The sequence below is a fragment of the Eublepharis macularius genome, chromosome 5 (assembly GCF_028583425.1).
Source record: "Eublepharis macularius isolate TG4126 chromosome 5, MPM_Emac_v1.0, whole genome shotgun sequence".
NCBI classification, from domain to species: domain Eukaryota; kingdom Metazoa; phylum Chordata; class Lepidosauria; order Squamata; family Eublepharidae; genus Eublepharis; species Eublepharis macularius.
The window spans coordinates 2,144,154-2,158,472 of NC_072794.1; the positions used below are offsets into that span (position 1 = coordinate 2,144,154).

General features: G+C 48.0%; 3 protein-coding genes across 7 annotated transcripts in view; 1 reads left to right on the plus strand and 2 right to left on the minus strand.

Moving 5' to 3' along the window:
- LOC129330868 (E3 ubiquitin-protein ligase UHRF1-like) overlaps positions 1-9,675 on the minus strand; it is an 87,201-nt gene extending 77,526 nt beyond the window's left edge. The window contains exon 1 of the mRNA XM_054981109.1: positions 9,595-9,675. The gene's annotated coding sequence lies outside the window, so the exon portion shown is untranslated. The remainder of the gene's footprint in view (positions 1-9,594) is intronic.
- LOC129330874 (lysine-specific demethylase 4B-like) overlaps positions 1-14,319 on the minus strand; it is an 81,118-nt gene that overhangs the window by 10,404 nt on the left and 56,395 nt on the right. For 2 of the 5 annotated variants that reach the window (XM_054981122.1, XM_054981119.1), the window contains exons 3-4: positions 11,574-11,749; positions 9,595-9,751 (exon numbers count right to left, since the gene is read on the minus strand). In XM_054981122.1, the coding sequence (XP_054837097.1) occupies positions 9,595-9,751; positions 11,574-11,749 (333 nt within the window). Of the gene's footprint in view, positions 1-8,344; positions 8,497-9,195; positions 9,380-9,594; positions 9,752-11,573; positions 11,750-14,319 lie in introns of those variants that run through there. The other 3 variants (XR_008597081.1, XM_054981120.1, XM_054981121.1) reach the window with 3 other exon arrangements.
- Positions 1,158-8,410, plus strand: LOC129331016 (perilipin-3-like). The gene is made up of 5 exons (XM_054981334.1): positions 1,158-1,904; positions 2,015-2,208; positions 3,426-3,554; positions 7,486-8,067; positions 8,318-8,410. The coding sequence occupies exons 1-5, from the start codon at positions 1,175-1,177 to the stop codon at positions 8,408-8,410; spliced, it is 1,728 nt and encodes a 575-aa protein (XP_054837309.1). The 5' UTR covers positions 1,158-1,174.

Below are 14,319 nucleotides of genomic sequence, written 5' to 3' on the forward strand. Positions count from 1 at the left end.
TATCTTTGGATAAGATACTTTTTGGGACTCGTGTAATCGCTCTCCTTAAATTGTCTTTGTAGTTGTTATGATGGATGGTATGATTTCTCTATTGATTGAGCTGGTATTAAGAATGCTAAATAATTATGTTGTAATAATAAAGACTTAGAATGGAAGCAGAGATTCTTTGATAATATTACTTGGGTATTATACCTAGTAACAAACCTAAAGAGAGCTAGTTTGGTGTAGTGGTCAAGAGCAGCAGGACTCTAATCCGGAGAACCGGTTCTGATTCCCCACTCCTCCACTTGAAGCCAGCTGGGTTTCCTTGGGTCAGTCACAGCTCTCTCAGAGCTCTCTCAGCCCCACCCACCTCACAGGGTGATTATTGTGGGGATAATAATGGCATACTTTGTAAACTGCTCTGAGTGGGCATTAAGTTGTCCTGAAGGGCACTATATAAATCGAATGTTGTTATTATTATTATTATCAAACTTTATGGCCCGAGTTAAATGATTTGATATAGGAAAGCCAACTAGACGCTCAGGGCTTCTTAAGTGCACACCTATATCTGAATCAGACCCAACCAGAGTCATCCAAAACAAGCACACAGGTGGGCTACAGGCCATAAAAACAGCAATCCAGAATGGGATTTCAGTGGGATTTCCTGTCTCCCCTGGCCAAGAGGCTTCTAGGTTGTGAAATAGCTTGCCATTCCTTCTTCTGATCAGCATCCTGGGGTCTCAGTGAGCCACAGCCAGTGCTTGATCCACAGATCTCCTGGTTTCCAAAGGCCCACAGACAGTTCTGCAAGACGTTAGGCTAGGAAGCCTTTTCTATCTTCCGCTTGAGTTATGTTCTGTGGTCTCCCCACACCTTCTAGCTGTATGAAGATAGCTGCAACTTAACGAAATCAGTGGTTTCTTCCACGGTCAACACAGCCAAAGATGCTGCTTTTGGAGCCAAAGATATCGTAACACACAGAGTGGCAGAAGCTGTAGACATCACCAAGGACATTGTGCGTGACAGTGTCGGCCTGACCAAGTCAGTGGCGTCTTCCACAATGAACTCTGCCAGGGAGGCTGCATTTGGGGCAACGGATCTGATGTCCCATAGAGTGGCTGATGTTGTCAACTTAACCAAAGGGACTGTTCATGACACCCTCGGCTTGACCAAGTCAGTGGCGTCTTCCACAATGAACACTGCCAGGGAGGCTGCATTTGGGGCCACGGATCTTGTGACCAGTCGAATGGGCGACATCGTCAACTTGACCAAAGGGACCGTTCAGGACAGTGTTGACTTGACTAAGTCAGTGATGAATTCCACAGTTAACACCACCAAAGACGCCACATTTGGGGCCACAGATCTCGTGACCCACAGAGTGGCCGACATCGTCAACTTGACCAAAGGGACCGTTCAGGACAGTGTTGACTTGACCAAGTCAGTGATGAATTCCACAGTCAACACTGCCAAAGATGCTGCATTTGGGGCCACAGATCTCGTGACTCACAGAGTGACGGACATCGTCAACTTGACCAAAGGAACCGTTCAGGACAGTGTTGGCTTAACCAAGTTGGTGGTGGCTTCCACAGTGAATACTGCTAAGGATGTTGCATTTGGTGCCAAAGATATTGTGACCAGTCGAATGGGTGACATCATCAACTTGACCAAAGGGACCGTTCAGGACAGCGTTGACTTGACCAAGTCAGTGGTGTCCTCTACAGTTGGCACAGCTCTCCAAGCTGCCCAGGGAACGAGAGAGATCTTAGCTGGACGGTCATACAAACCAGCAGAAAACAGCAGTGACCAAAGCATTGAGCTGACCAACTTACTAAAACAAATGGTGGCAAGCGGAGTGGATGCCGTGCTGGAGAAGTCAGAGAGAATGGTGGACCATTTCCTGCCCATGACGCAGGAGGAGCTGGGTAAGAAAGGCGCTGGATGCTTTGTAGCATCGCCCGTGAAAGTCTCTTTCAGGCCCTGCTTTTTATCTGCCTTTCAGAGCTGAAGAGGCTGTCCTGTCCCTCTTTTGCAGAAAAGCTGGCTGTAGAAGTACCAGGTCCAAATAAGGCTTCCATGAAGGATGAGCAGCAAAGTTATTTCATCCGCTTGGGCTCCCTCTCCACCAAAGTACGCCATCGGGCCTACATGTATTCCCTCAGCAAACTTCATCTCCTTAAGGAAAACACTCAAAATATGCTTTTTCAGCTCCAAATGATAATTAACCTGGTAAGTTCCATTTTATCAATCATCTCCACCCCTCCGTTCACAGTCCCAGTTTCCTGCTGCCTGCCCTGGTAAATCTTTATCCTACCCTTCCTCCAATGAGCTCAGGATAGCTCAGGGCCCTTAGCACAGCTTCGTTATCTTTCTTGTGATTTGCTTTTCTCTCCTGCAGGTTGCCTTGTCTATTTCTATAGAGAGGCAGTTCAGAAATAAATTTCAGCCTGAACGCAGATGAAGCTGCCTGCTCCCCAACCAGATCTTTGGATGCCCGCCTCAACTGAGTTGCACTGTTCAAAGTCCATTGTAGTAATTGGGCTTAAAAGTGCAATTCTGCTTTGGACAGTACTGGCCGCCAGCTAGCTTAGAAGGGTCTGATTTTGCTGGCATGTTTCTCCACGCCCTGTGGCAGAGAAGGGTCTTTCCCAGAACCAGAGAGCCTTTTAACTGGAGGGATCAGGGCAGGACCTGGAACCTTTGCCTGCAAAACAGGTGATCTAGTCCAGCATTGAGTAGTTGACATTGAACTTCTGAAGAGGACTCCCGCAGAGTCTGATCTGGTGGTCCAGCTAGCCTGGTATGGTACATATTTCCTGCAAAGGCTTTTTCAGAGCGCTGGGCAAGGCTCCTTCTGTCCCACCCACCTCCCTGAGACTGAATCTGGGGGGCTTCTGTATGCAAAGATCAAGCTCTGCCACCAGGACATGGTCCTTCCCCAAAACCTGACCACCTGCATGACCCCCATTATAAGCCCTCAAAACAATTTGTTCTGAGACCTCAGAACGATTGAAGTTATTTCAGCAGTGAAACACACACCAGCTGCCTTTACTGCGGAACCCTGAATGTGTGGGTGTGTGTATGCGTGTGTGTGTATATAAAGCCACCGAGTTTTCAAGGCAAGAGATGAACAGATGTGGTTTGCCATTGCCTGCCTCTGCGTAGTGACCCTGGACTTCCTTGATGGTCTCCCATCCCATCTGATTACTAATCAGGGCCAGCCCTGCTTACCTTGCACCATCCAGGTCAGACCTAAATGATCTGTTCTCACTAGCAATGCCTCTCCAAGAGCTCCATCAGAGAAAACGTTCTCCAAGACCCACTAGCCAAGAACCTTCACGTTGGTGGGCGTAGTACCTGGGATCTGCCAGTATGTTTTAGGCCCTCTCTAAATGTATTGCAAACATTCATAGTTATCCCAATGAGCCCATCCTGTGTCTTGGCAGGTTGAGAGTGTGAAAGAAGGTGTGGGGCAGCGGTTCCAAGAGGCCCAACAGAAACTCCATCAGGTCTTGTCAGAGTGGGTCCAGAGCCAGCCAGGAGGGAAGCAGGCCAAAGAAGATGCACAGAAAGAGGTATCTCTTACTTCTTAGCAAATGTCCAGTGGGGCTAGGGAGATGCCCTCCCCCCAAGTTGGGAGGACGTCCACACTTTTAAGCTGTCCTATCAAGGGAGGCGGGGGCAATGTTTACTTTCTTTTTTTTAATTTTAATTTTTGAATTTTTTTAACAATATGCAATAGTAAAAAAACACAAATGTATAACCATATAACTATATAAACAGTATGAATATAAACATGTGCTCGAGACAGCGTATCAATTGCCTTGGCAGTATTTACAATATATGTGGTAAGGACAACGAAAGAACATAAGATTTAATAAATTGCTATAACTTTGAGATTGTCAGGTATTGACTTCCAAGTATTTGTTTTGCTTTTCCGTATAGTCCAGAAAAGCCCACCATTTCTCATAGAAACTGGATCGGAAGTTCCGGTTCTCAGCGGTTGAGATGCGGTCTGAGATTTTCTCCATTGTGAGAAATTCCCATAATTTATTAATCCAAGGCTGTATTGTGAGTGGGACTTTGGATTTCCATGATTTTGTTTTTATGGCTTTGGCCGCACTGATCATAATTGAAATCAGATCTTTTCGGATTAGGGGGATGTCCTCCTTTCCCCACAAATCAAGAAAAACAAGTTCAGGACGTGGTTGAATGGCATACCCAGTTATTTTCCCAATCATGTTGAAGATCAGGCTCCAGTAATGTCAAATCAAAGGGCAATTCCACCAACAGTGGAAAAAAGAGCCTGTTTGTTTGCAGCCACGCCAGCATTGTGGGTCGTATGAAGGATTTATGTCGTGTAGCTTGAGTGGGGTTAGGTACCACCTGTGCATGATTTTTCTGGAGGTTGTTCTGATATTCATAGCATTAGTGGAGCATATTTTTGAGGACCAAATTTGTGCCCATTGTGAGTCGGAAATGATTGTATTGCAGTCTGACTGCCACCGAAACTGATAGTTTCCTTTTTTTACTCCACTTTTGGGAGTTTAGGATTTTATAAAGAATAGAAATGAGACCTTTTTCTTTTTTACAAGAAATTAACAGTTTTTCAAAATCAGTATGAGGTTTTTTTAAGTTGTGCTTGTATTGTTGGGCTATTAATGAAGTGGTTTAACTGAAAATATTCAAACCAGGGTAATTTGATGTTGGCTGATGAATCCAATTGGGATTTGGGTTTTAGAAAATTTTTGGAGGTGACATCCCATAGTCTTGTTAATTTTAGTGCTCTCCACAAAGGGAAAGATTCTTTAGAGTTGCCCGGGATGAACCATTTTTGTTGTAAAAAAGAAGATAGAGACGTTGGGGGCTAATGGTGTTCTTTTTATGACCCATATTTGTAAGATAATGTTTACTTTCTTAAAGTTTTATAGACCCTATTGTAGACCCTATTACATGGTTGAAATTGACTGTACTGACTCACACTGTATAGCCCTCCTTAAGTCTCAGTGGAAAAGGAGGACTATAAATGATGTAAAGAACAGGAGAGGTGCTGAGGCTCTGACCTTGTAAGGAGCCCTGCGGCCTCTGCCTGGGACGGCTCTTTCCCGAGCTCCACTGTCGGGGGAAAGCGTTGCAGTTGCTTAGTGGTGCCAGGGCTGCGGAGGGGGACAGAATCTGGGTTCGTAGGACGCTTGGGTTGGGGTTGGATGGTCTTAAGGCAGGTCTGGGAGGAACTGGGTCCCCATAGCAGTTCTTAGCAGTGCTGGCTGGTGCCCTGGGACATGCATTCTGCACATGCACGGTCATAAAATCATAGAGTTGGAAGGGGCCATACAGACCATCTAGTCCAACCCCCTGCCCAGTGCAGGATCAGCCTAAAGCATCTCTGACAAGTATTCATCCAGCCTCTTCTTGAAAACTGCCAGTGAAGGGGAGCTCACCACCTCCCTAGGCAGCTGATTCCACTTTTGAACTACTCTGACCGTGAAAAAGTTTTTCCTAATATCCAGCCGGTACCTTTCTGCATGTAATTTAAGCCCATTGCTTCAGGTCCTACCCTCTGCTGCCAACTGGAACAGCTCCCTGCCCTCCTCCAAGTGACAGCCTTTCAAATATTTAGAGAGCAATCATGTCCCCCCTCAACCTCCTCTTCTCCAAACTAAACATTCCCAAGGCCCTCAGCCTTTCCTCGTAGGGCTCAGTCTCCAGACCCCTGATCATCCTCGTCGCTCTCCTCTGCACCCTCTCGATTTTGTCCACATCCTTTTTGAAGTGAGGCCTCCAGAACTGCACACAATACTCCAGGTATGGCCTGACCAAGGCAGTATAGAGAGGGGCTATGACCTCCTGCGATTTCGATGCTATGGCCCCTTTGATACAACCCAGGATTGAATTAGCCTTTTTTGCCACCGCATCACACTGACTGCTCATATTCAGTTTACAGTCCACTCTTACCCCAAGATCCCTTTCACATAGACTACTGCCCAGAAGTGTATCCCCCATCCAGTATTTGTGCTTCTCATTTTTGTGGCCCAGATGTAATACTGTGCACTTGTCTTTGTTGAATTGCATCCTATTCACAGCTGCCCACTTCTCCAGAGTATTCAGGTCTTGTTGAATTTTAATTCTATCTTCTTGGGTGTTTGCTGCTACCCCTCCCAATTTGGTATTATCAGCAAATTTAATGAGCAGCCCTTCCACTCCTTCATCCAGATCATTGATAAAAACATCTTTCTTTGTTTTATAAAAGCCACATCCTATCTCTGCATTTAAAAAAGGGAAATAGCCATGGGTGGGAGGGGAGGGATGGGGGCAGTTAAATGGGGGAGGCAAAACAATGCTACAATAACTGCAAAATGTGTAATGCAAAATTGTGCTAATGCCTGTTTATTTATCCATTCATTCATTTTTTTCACTTATACCCTATCTTTCTCCCCAATGGGAAATCATATTCCTCTCTATTTTATCCTCCTGACAACCCTGTGAGGTAGGTTAAGCTGAGAGTGTGTGCCTGACCCAAGGTCACTCAGCAAGCTCCCATGGCAGGGTGGGGATTTGAACCTGGGTCTCCCAGATCCTAGTCTGTAACCACTACACCACACTGGTGAATGCTGCTGCGGACCTGACTGCCAGGGACAACATGGGCATCTCCCCGTGTGCCAAGTGTGCCCAACGCATGAGCATCTCCATGACGTGCCTGCATCAGTGGAAAGAATGTGTGGGATGAACCAATTTGGAGTGTGGCCTACATGAGGGACAGGCAGTTGTAACCCAGAGAGCCCATCCAGTCTCCATCTGGGCTCCTAGCAGAGTTTCTGATAACGTGGGCAAAGGGCTCTTTAAGCCAATTCCCCTGCTCTGAGGAGCCATGGAGGCTCTGGCAGAACCTGCCTCCTACCTAAGAGGAAAGGATGAGGTACGTATGGGAAGGATGCTGAACAGGGCCTCTCTTGTTCCTACTTGGGGAGCTGGAGCCCTTTGCCTCTGCCTAGAAGTGAGTGGCTGAACCACGCAGAGAGAGGAGGGGCCTTGCTGGTAGTAGGTGAGATGAGGGAGTGGGGTGGGGCTACGCAGGAGATGCTCATGGACCCCCCCCCCCAGACTGAACCCTAAAGCCTCAGTTGCTACTCAGACTGCAGAGAACAAGTCCTTTGCCGATTTAGGGGGCCAGGGGGTGGAACCAGCACTGCTGACCCATCCATCCATCCCAATTGTATCCCACCCTTCTCCAAGGAGCTCAGGGCAGTGGACATGTCCTCCCTTCCTCCATTTTATCCTCACAACAACCCTGTGTGGTAGTTTAGGTTGAGAGTCAGACTGGCCCACAGGCATACCCTCCGTTACTGAGTGGTAATTTGAACTGTCTCCCTAGATTGTCCACCCCTTCCTCAGTTCAGAATGTGGCCTCTATGAAATATTAATTGCCACCTTAGAGGGCCACAGACACTACGGCCCCTTTTTGTGGTGTCCACGCGTGACCTCTGCAGCTTTGCCTCCTCTCTGCAGGTCGAATTGCGCACTCTGGCTTTGCTTCATTTTATCGCCCAGGGCCTGGGTCCAGCCTACTCTCGGTTGATGTCGAGCATTGAAGGCCTCCCCAGCAACATACGTGAAAAAGTGGGCCAGGCCATCAGCAACGTCCGCCAGCTCCAAGCTTCTTTCTCCTCTGCCACGTCCTTCCAAGACTTGCCATCCAACATCCTAGTCCAGAGCCGTGAGCAAATCGCTAAGGCCCGCGAGGCTCTGGACGTGCTCGTGGAGTACGTGCTACAGAACACGCCTCTGAACTGGGTTGTGGGGCCTTTCCGGGCACTGCCAGCTGCTACCAAAGAAGTCACGATGGCGGAAATGCCCAGACTGGCTGACCCAGAGAAGGCAAAGAAAGAGCCAAAGGATGGAGGCGAGACCACCACATCAGGTGCGGCTCTGAAGGAGACCCTGACACCGCCCAGGCCAGCGACGGCCGTGCCCAAACTCGCAAAGATGCCCGAGGAAGCCATGGAGGTGGAAGCAGAAAAAGTGAAAGAAGCAGGCCAGACTCAAGAGGTGGCAGCTACTTTTGACATGCCAAAGAGAGCAAAGAAAGAAGTGAAGCAGAGGGAAAGGGAAACGGAAAAGGCAGGGGAAAGCTTGCAAAGTAAGACCCCCAAAGCTTCTGAGAAGAAACCATAAAGTTTCCAAGTATTTTTGCTAGAGCTGCTGGAAAAGATTTCCCGGCTGGTCTTGCTCCCTTATGCTACGCCAGACCAAAAACTCCTCTCAGCCAATCCCATGCCATTATTCCCACAGTGCCACTGCACAACTCCTGGGCACTGCCTCCTCCCAATCTCCGCACCAGATAAAAGTGGATCACGCAGCCACTCACTCATGCAGAAGAATTCCTCTGCAACTCTCTCTCACCCGGGAAGCAGCCCGTTACTTCTCTGCATGATTTGTCACGCTGGCCTATTTAGCTTCTGCCGATTCTGCATCAGACGTGATTGAAGAGTATGAGCCCCCTTGAGCAAAATTACCAACCTGCAAAGGAGGATGTACGTTGAACCTGTGTGTGAATCCCTGCCGTGAATAAGAGGCAAGCCCAGAGCAGAGTGACTCACAGAGAAACACAGGAATGGTTTTCTCTCCATGTGGAGCACGTCTTCAGCGTTTAGTAATAAAATTGCCTCAGCTCTTGATATTGGGAGACCCTCACTTAACTAGACAGCTCTGTTTTGCAAATGGGAGGTTCCTCCGCAGACTGACTTGTGCCTATTTATGCATATATCCCAAAAAAAGACCTGCCGCTGATACCCCTTTCCCCTTGCACTGTTGCAATAGCTTTAAGCACAGCCACATGAACCCCGTTCATGTTACTGTGATGCACAAGCAGAGAATTTGGTACCAGGCTCTTGATTCAGGTCTATCTGCCCTTTTTTTCTTAATAAAATAAAGTTTATGGCCCTAATGGCTGAAGTGATTTCTTTGACCTACAGGGGTAAAGAAGATGGAGAGGTTACAGACTGTTTAAAAGATGGATTTGAGAAGCAGGATTTTAAAAGGAGGGGAAAGGGGAAAGCTGGCACTGTGGAGGTTTCCAGAGAGGACATTCTGGGGGGCACGGGGGGGGGAGGTAGCGATGAAGAGTGGAAGGACCTAAAACTGGGCTAAAACTGGTGTGAGGCTAAACTATAATCCCATGAGCTACTGGGGGGGGGGCGGAAGGGGGGGATTCTGTGTTGGTCTCTGTGCCTTTTCTGCAGAATGTATTCAGGTCCCTTCTGCTTAATACAGAAAAGGGGTTCTAGTACAGCCACACCTCTGGCTATAACAGCCTTGCGCGTAAAAGATACTATTACCTGCAAAAAGACCTCTTAGTCCATGTGCCCAAAGCCTTCTGTTGTTGGTCACATGCATAAAAGGCCTAAAGAGGAGAACAAGAGGAACCAACTTCTTAAAAGCTTCCCTGCCTGTTCATCCAGAATACATTTCCTAGCCACCGTCAGTAATCAAGGAAATGGTTACGCAGAAGCTAAGGCCAAGTGGGGGCACCATTTGAAATGAGACCACAGCATGCCCCCAACTCCATTCTCTCTTCCTAACCCAAAACGACCTCCATGCGCCATCAGACAAACTTACTTGCAGTGATGGGCCACGTGTAAGCTTTTGCAGGGGGGCAAATAGCAGCTCCCCACAGCCCTTTCTGGAAGGGAAAACGGCCCCACGCTGTGGTCCTGATCCTAACTGGGCCTCCACAGCTCCTGGTGCTTGTCTGCTTGACCGTGTCCACGTGGACCTAAAAACAGTACAACAGACAGTTAGGCACCCAAAGTGGTCGAATGGACAGCACCACCTCCTCCAGGTGGTAGAATCCAACCCTGAATACACCTTTGCATTAAAAAAGTTTTATGCAAACCGAAAACTAGCACAGCCGGGTGAAATGCTCTACCCCTCCTCTTTGCTTGCTCTGCCAGCTTTCTATTTGCCAGGAGCTTGAAATATACAGGAGTGTTTAAAAATGTGACTCTCACCTCCTCTCTCTGCCCCCATATTCTCCTTCCTATGCGAACCAGGCCACTTAGACACTTGTGCATAAATCCACACACATAAACACTGAGGCGCCATGCCATGCATAGTCTGGCAAGCTAGTTTTAAGCAGATGATAAGAACTGATAGGCCAGTGATATTTTCTAGAAGATCCTAAAGAATTCACACTGTGAATTTAAAGCAGCGCAAGAATAAACTAAAGTACTACAGCAGACACGAGTAGAGCCACCTCAAATGTCGTTTCATTTATACCCCACCTTTCTCCCCAGCGGGGACTCAAAGCAACGCACATCATTCTCCTTGCCTCCATTTTATCTTCACAACAACCCGGTGAGGTAGCTTCGGCTGACAGGGAGTGACCGACCCTGACTCAAGCAGCGACCCCTTGTGGGATTAGCAAATTTATATTAGTAAAGATTTTGGATTAATCATATAGCCATATTATTATGCTAGCAAGAGGGAAAAGAATGGATTTTTATGTTTTAAAGTAACTGGTCTCTGCTCTTTTGCCGCCACCCCCCCTTTTCTCCAGTTGTATATGAAAAAGAGAGAATGTTTGGCCTTGGATAGATAACTGGACATTCTTGCGATGGAGAAGTAGGGGTAGAGACAAAGGGAGAATTATGAGTTTTAACCCCCTCCCTTTGGAGAAGAGAGTTTGTGTAGAAAAGTAACCAGTTGTGGAATGAAGGAAGATGCTGCTATGGAGACCAGGATAGGATGGCAAATGATGTTGTCGCGAGACTGAAAGGTGGACAATAGTCCAATCTAAAGGTGTAAAAGAGATCAGGTGCCTTATTTTGAATGTGACTTTCGTTTCTCCAAAATGATGTCACAAGCCCTTAAAAGTAACATGTGCTCCTTTGTTCTGGGGGTACACTCTGAGCTCATCTTGAAGCCTGTGCCCTATATTTGCAAATATACTTTTTTTACATCAGCCCTTGTCTGTCTCGTCTCTTTTGCTCAGCGAATCGGAGGGGCAAAGGGGAGGCACTTTTGTGCAACACCCTCAAAATGAATACTTGCATGTTGCATTCATCTGTCAGAGGGTTTGGGATTGCTCTCCAGATTTTAGGAGGAAAGAGCTGGAAGAAGGCAACAGAAAGGAGAGGGGGACACAAGGAAAAATCAGAGGACAATGTGAGAGAGCTTTGTGCTGTAGTTCTTTTGAAGGGGGGGGGAATTGCATAAACAACTGGGGAGCACAAGGACTTGAGGGGGCTCTCATCCCCACCCCATTGCTTCCTCTTTCCCTACCCTGAAAGCCCCTTATCCCATGCTCCTGAATTCTGAGATCTCACACACACCTGCTCTGGCAGGCAGTGCCAGGTCGCTAAGAGGGTAAACTAAGGATCCTGGCCTGCTGGGGAGCGGGGAGAGCCGGGCGCAGCTTTCACATCCACTCCACTCTGTGGTTGCCACAGGAAAGGCAGGAGGAAAAACGATGCAGAAATCCAAACACGCCCAACAGGGAGGCAGAGTTGTGTAGGAGCTACTGATGCTAAATAAGTAAGGGCTTGTGTCACAGTTAAATCCCACCCCATTAAAGCAAAATCCAAGGCGGGACACACTTCTCACTGTTGGCCAAGCGCCGATAGTCTCCGACCAGCATGGGCTTCTTCTGAATATTATACTGGGTGAAGAGTCCAGACTGGCCCGTCACCACCTGCTGGATGGGAGCAGGGATGACCATGCTGTCAATGTCATCGTAGCTCCTGCGTGGCTTCCACTCCTTGGGCGGAATCACCTGAAGAGGGGCAAAGGAGAGAGAAAACCATGAGCGAAGGCCTCATAATAGGAGTGACAACAACATTCGATTTAAGAGGCACCGTAAATTCTACTGCCCAAGCGCTTCCCCTGATTCCCCCCGCCCAAAAAAACATCCTGCTCACTCGAGAAATGACCCCCAGGGTTCTCTGAGCTTCCCTATCAGTGGGGAGGTCCAGAGCTGGCCCCAACGACGACACCACAGCAGCGTTCAAAAGCTGCTTCGGAAGTGAATTCAATTCCGTTCTGAAGAGAAGCCCTTGCTAAGAACAAGCCAGTTAGGCCACAAAGAAGGGCACCTGCTCCCTGAAATCGCAGATTGCTTCTCCGTGGGATTTACTCCGTAACACCTTCAGCTTTTCTCTCACAATGCACAGACTATAAAGGCAAAGAAAATTTGCAGGGAACCAAATGCTACCAAGGATGCTTGATGCACAGTTCAGACATTTTCAAGAGCCCCAGTCACTCTCTGCTATCCCAAGATAAAGTGTTAGTTGAAGTATTCAAGCAAACTGAACTATACTAGGCTTTCTCTAAAGGAGAACAGCCTAACAAAGCATGTTTCAAGGAGGCTTCTAAAGAGCCATTTATATTATAGGAGAACTCTTTATACCTTCCTGATACAATTCACGGTTCTCGCAGTGATAGACAAAGTACTAAAGGGTTTGCTGTCCAAATCAACAAAGGCACTGCAACATCACTGGGTCCTTTAGAGAGGCATTACCACTGCACCCAGGAGCCACTTAACAGACTGAATTGGACGGGTGTCTGGATATCCCAACGTTGCTGCCTACACACAGAGATGTACCCCAGAAGTTTACTTGGCTGAAAAAAGCAGGATTTTTGTCTATCAAGAGAAAGTATAGTTGCTTTGGTTGAGAGAACTACTGAGGATACAAATGAAACCCTGCCAGGTTCCACCCACTTTCCTAAGGCATCAATATGCACTCTTTCAGTTACTTGGCTGAAAGGAAGGCGGCATTAGTAGGGGGGTGGGGGGTGACTGATACACACAGATTAGCTTAATCATGGAGCTTGTAAATAAGCCTAAAACAAAGAAAACAGAATTACAATCAAGGAAATGAAAAGAAAACAGGGTTAACATACCTGTAACTTATGTTCATCGAGTTCTTCTGTGCTGACACACATGGGGACTGCGCAGGCGCAGGCCAGCCGCCGGAGAATTTTCTAGAGCTTCCATGGCTCCGAAGGGGCCGTTTGACGCGCGCCTCAGCGACCGTTTTCCCGCCCAAACGGTCACGTGATCCTCCAGCGACCAACGGCCCCTTCCCTCAGTTCTCCCTTGCCGCCGCTTGACCAACACACGTCAGCCGTAACACCTTAAAAACACCAATATCCGTTACAGCCATCACAGTATTGTGCATTGGAGTTCACAGCGGGGTAGGAGGGAGGGTTGTGTGTCAGCACAGAAGAACTCGATGAACATAAGTTACAGGTATGTTAACCCTGTTTTCATCTTCGTTCTTCTGTGCCTCCACACATGGGAGTGTACCAAGCTTCACACAATAAGGAAGGCGGGGGTGAAGTCCAACACAATTTTATTAAGCAAACAAGATCAACAAAAAATAGATATGCATGTATACATCTATGTAAAAATACTGTGTAAGGACACATAAATACTCAATATTTACATATATACACACCCCCAGGTACATATATACACACTTTCACTCAAGGGTACCCAACAGGTACGCCAAGAAAGTCATACCAAAACTCCCTCAGGAAAAAAGGGAGTGTAAGACAGCCTTGGCCACAGATACATCCTGCTCCGCATTGACATCAACGGCGTAATGCCTGACAAAGGTGTCTGCAGAGGACCATGTGGCTGCTTTACAAATGTTAACCAGGGGCACCCCCCTGAGGAGTGCCGAAGAGGATGCTTGGGACCGCGTGGAGTGGGCTCTGACATGAAGCGGGCAAGCCACCCCTGCCAGGGAATAGGCCTTGCTAATGGCCGTCACAATCCACCTAGACAGGGTCTGTGAGGAAGCCCTGTTACCCTTGTCCTTGGCCCCAAAACATACAAACAGGTGAGGACTGGAGCGGAACCCCTTCGTCCTATCCAGGTAATAGGCTAGGGCCCTCTTCAAGTCTAGGGTATGGAGGGCCTTTTCCCCCTTAGAGGAGGGTTGAGGAAAGAAAGCAGGCAGTGAGATATCCTGCGAGAGGTGGAAGGCGGACACCACCTTGGGCAGGAACTCAAGGCAGGGACGCAGGACCACCTTGTTGGGATGAAACACAAGAAAGGGAGGGTCAGACCGCAGTGCAGACAGTTCACTGACCCTTCTGGCCGATGTGACGGCCACCAAGAATGCTACCTTGTAGGATAGCATATCCAAGGGGCAGGTAGCCATAGGTTCAAATGGAGGCAACATGAGACGTGAGAGCACCAAGGACAGCGACCACTGAGGCACTGGCGCTGACACAGGTGGGTAAAGATTGTACATGCCCTTAAGGAACTGGCGGGATTGTGGGTGAGAAAACACCGTAGCACCCTCAACTCGGGTGTGAGCAGCTGATATCGCTGCC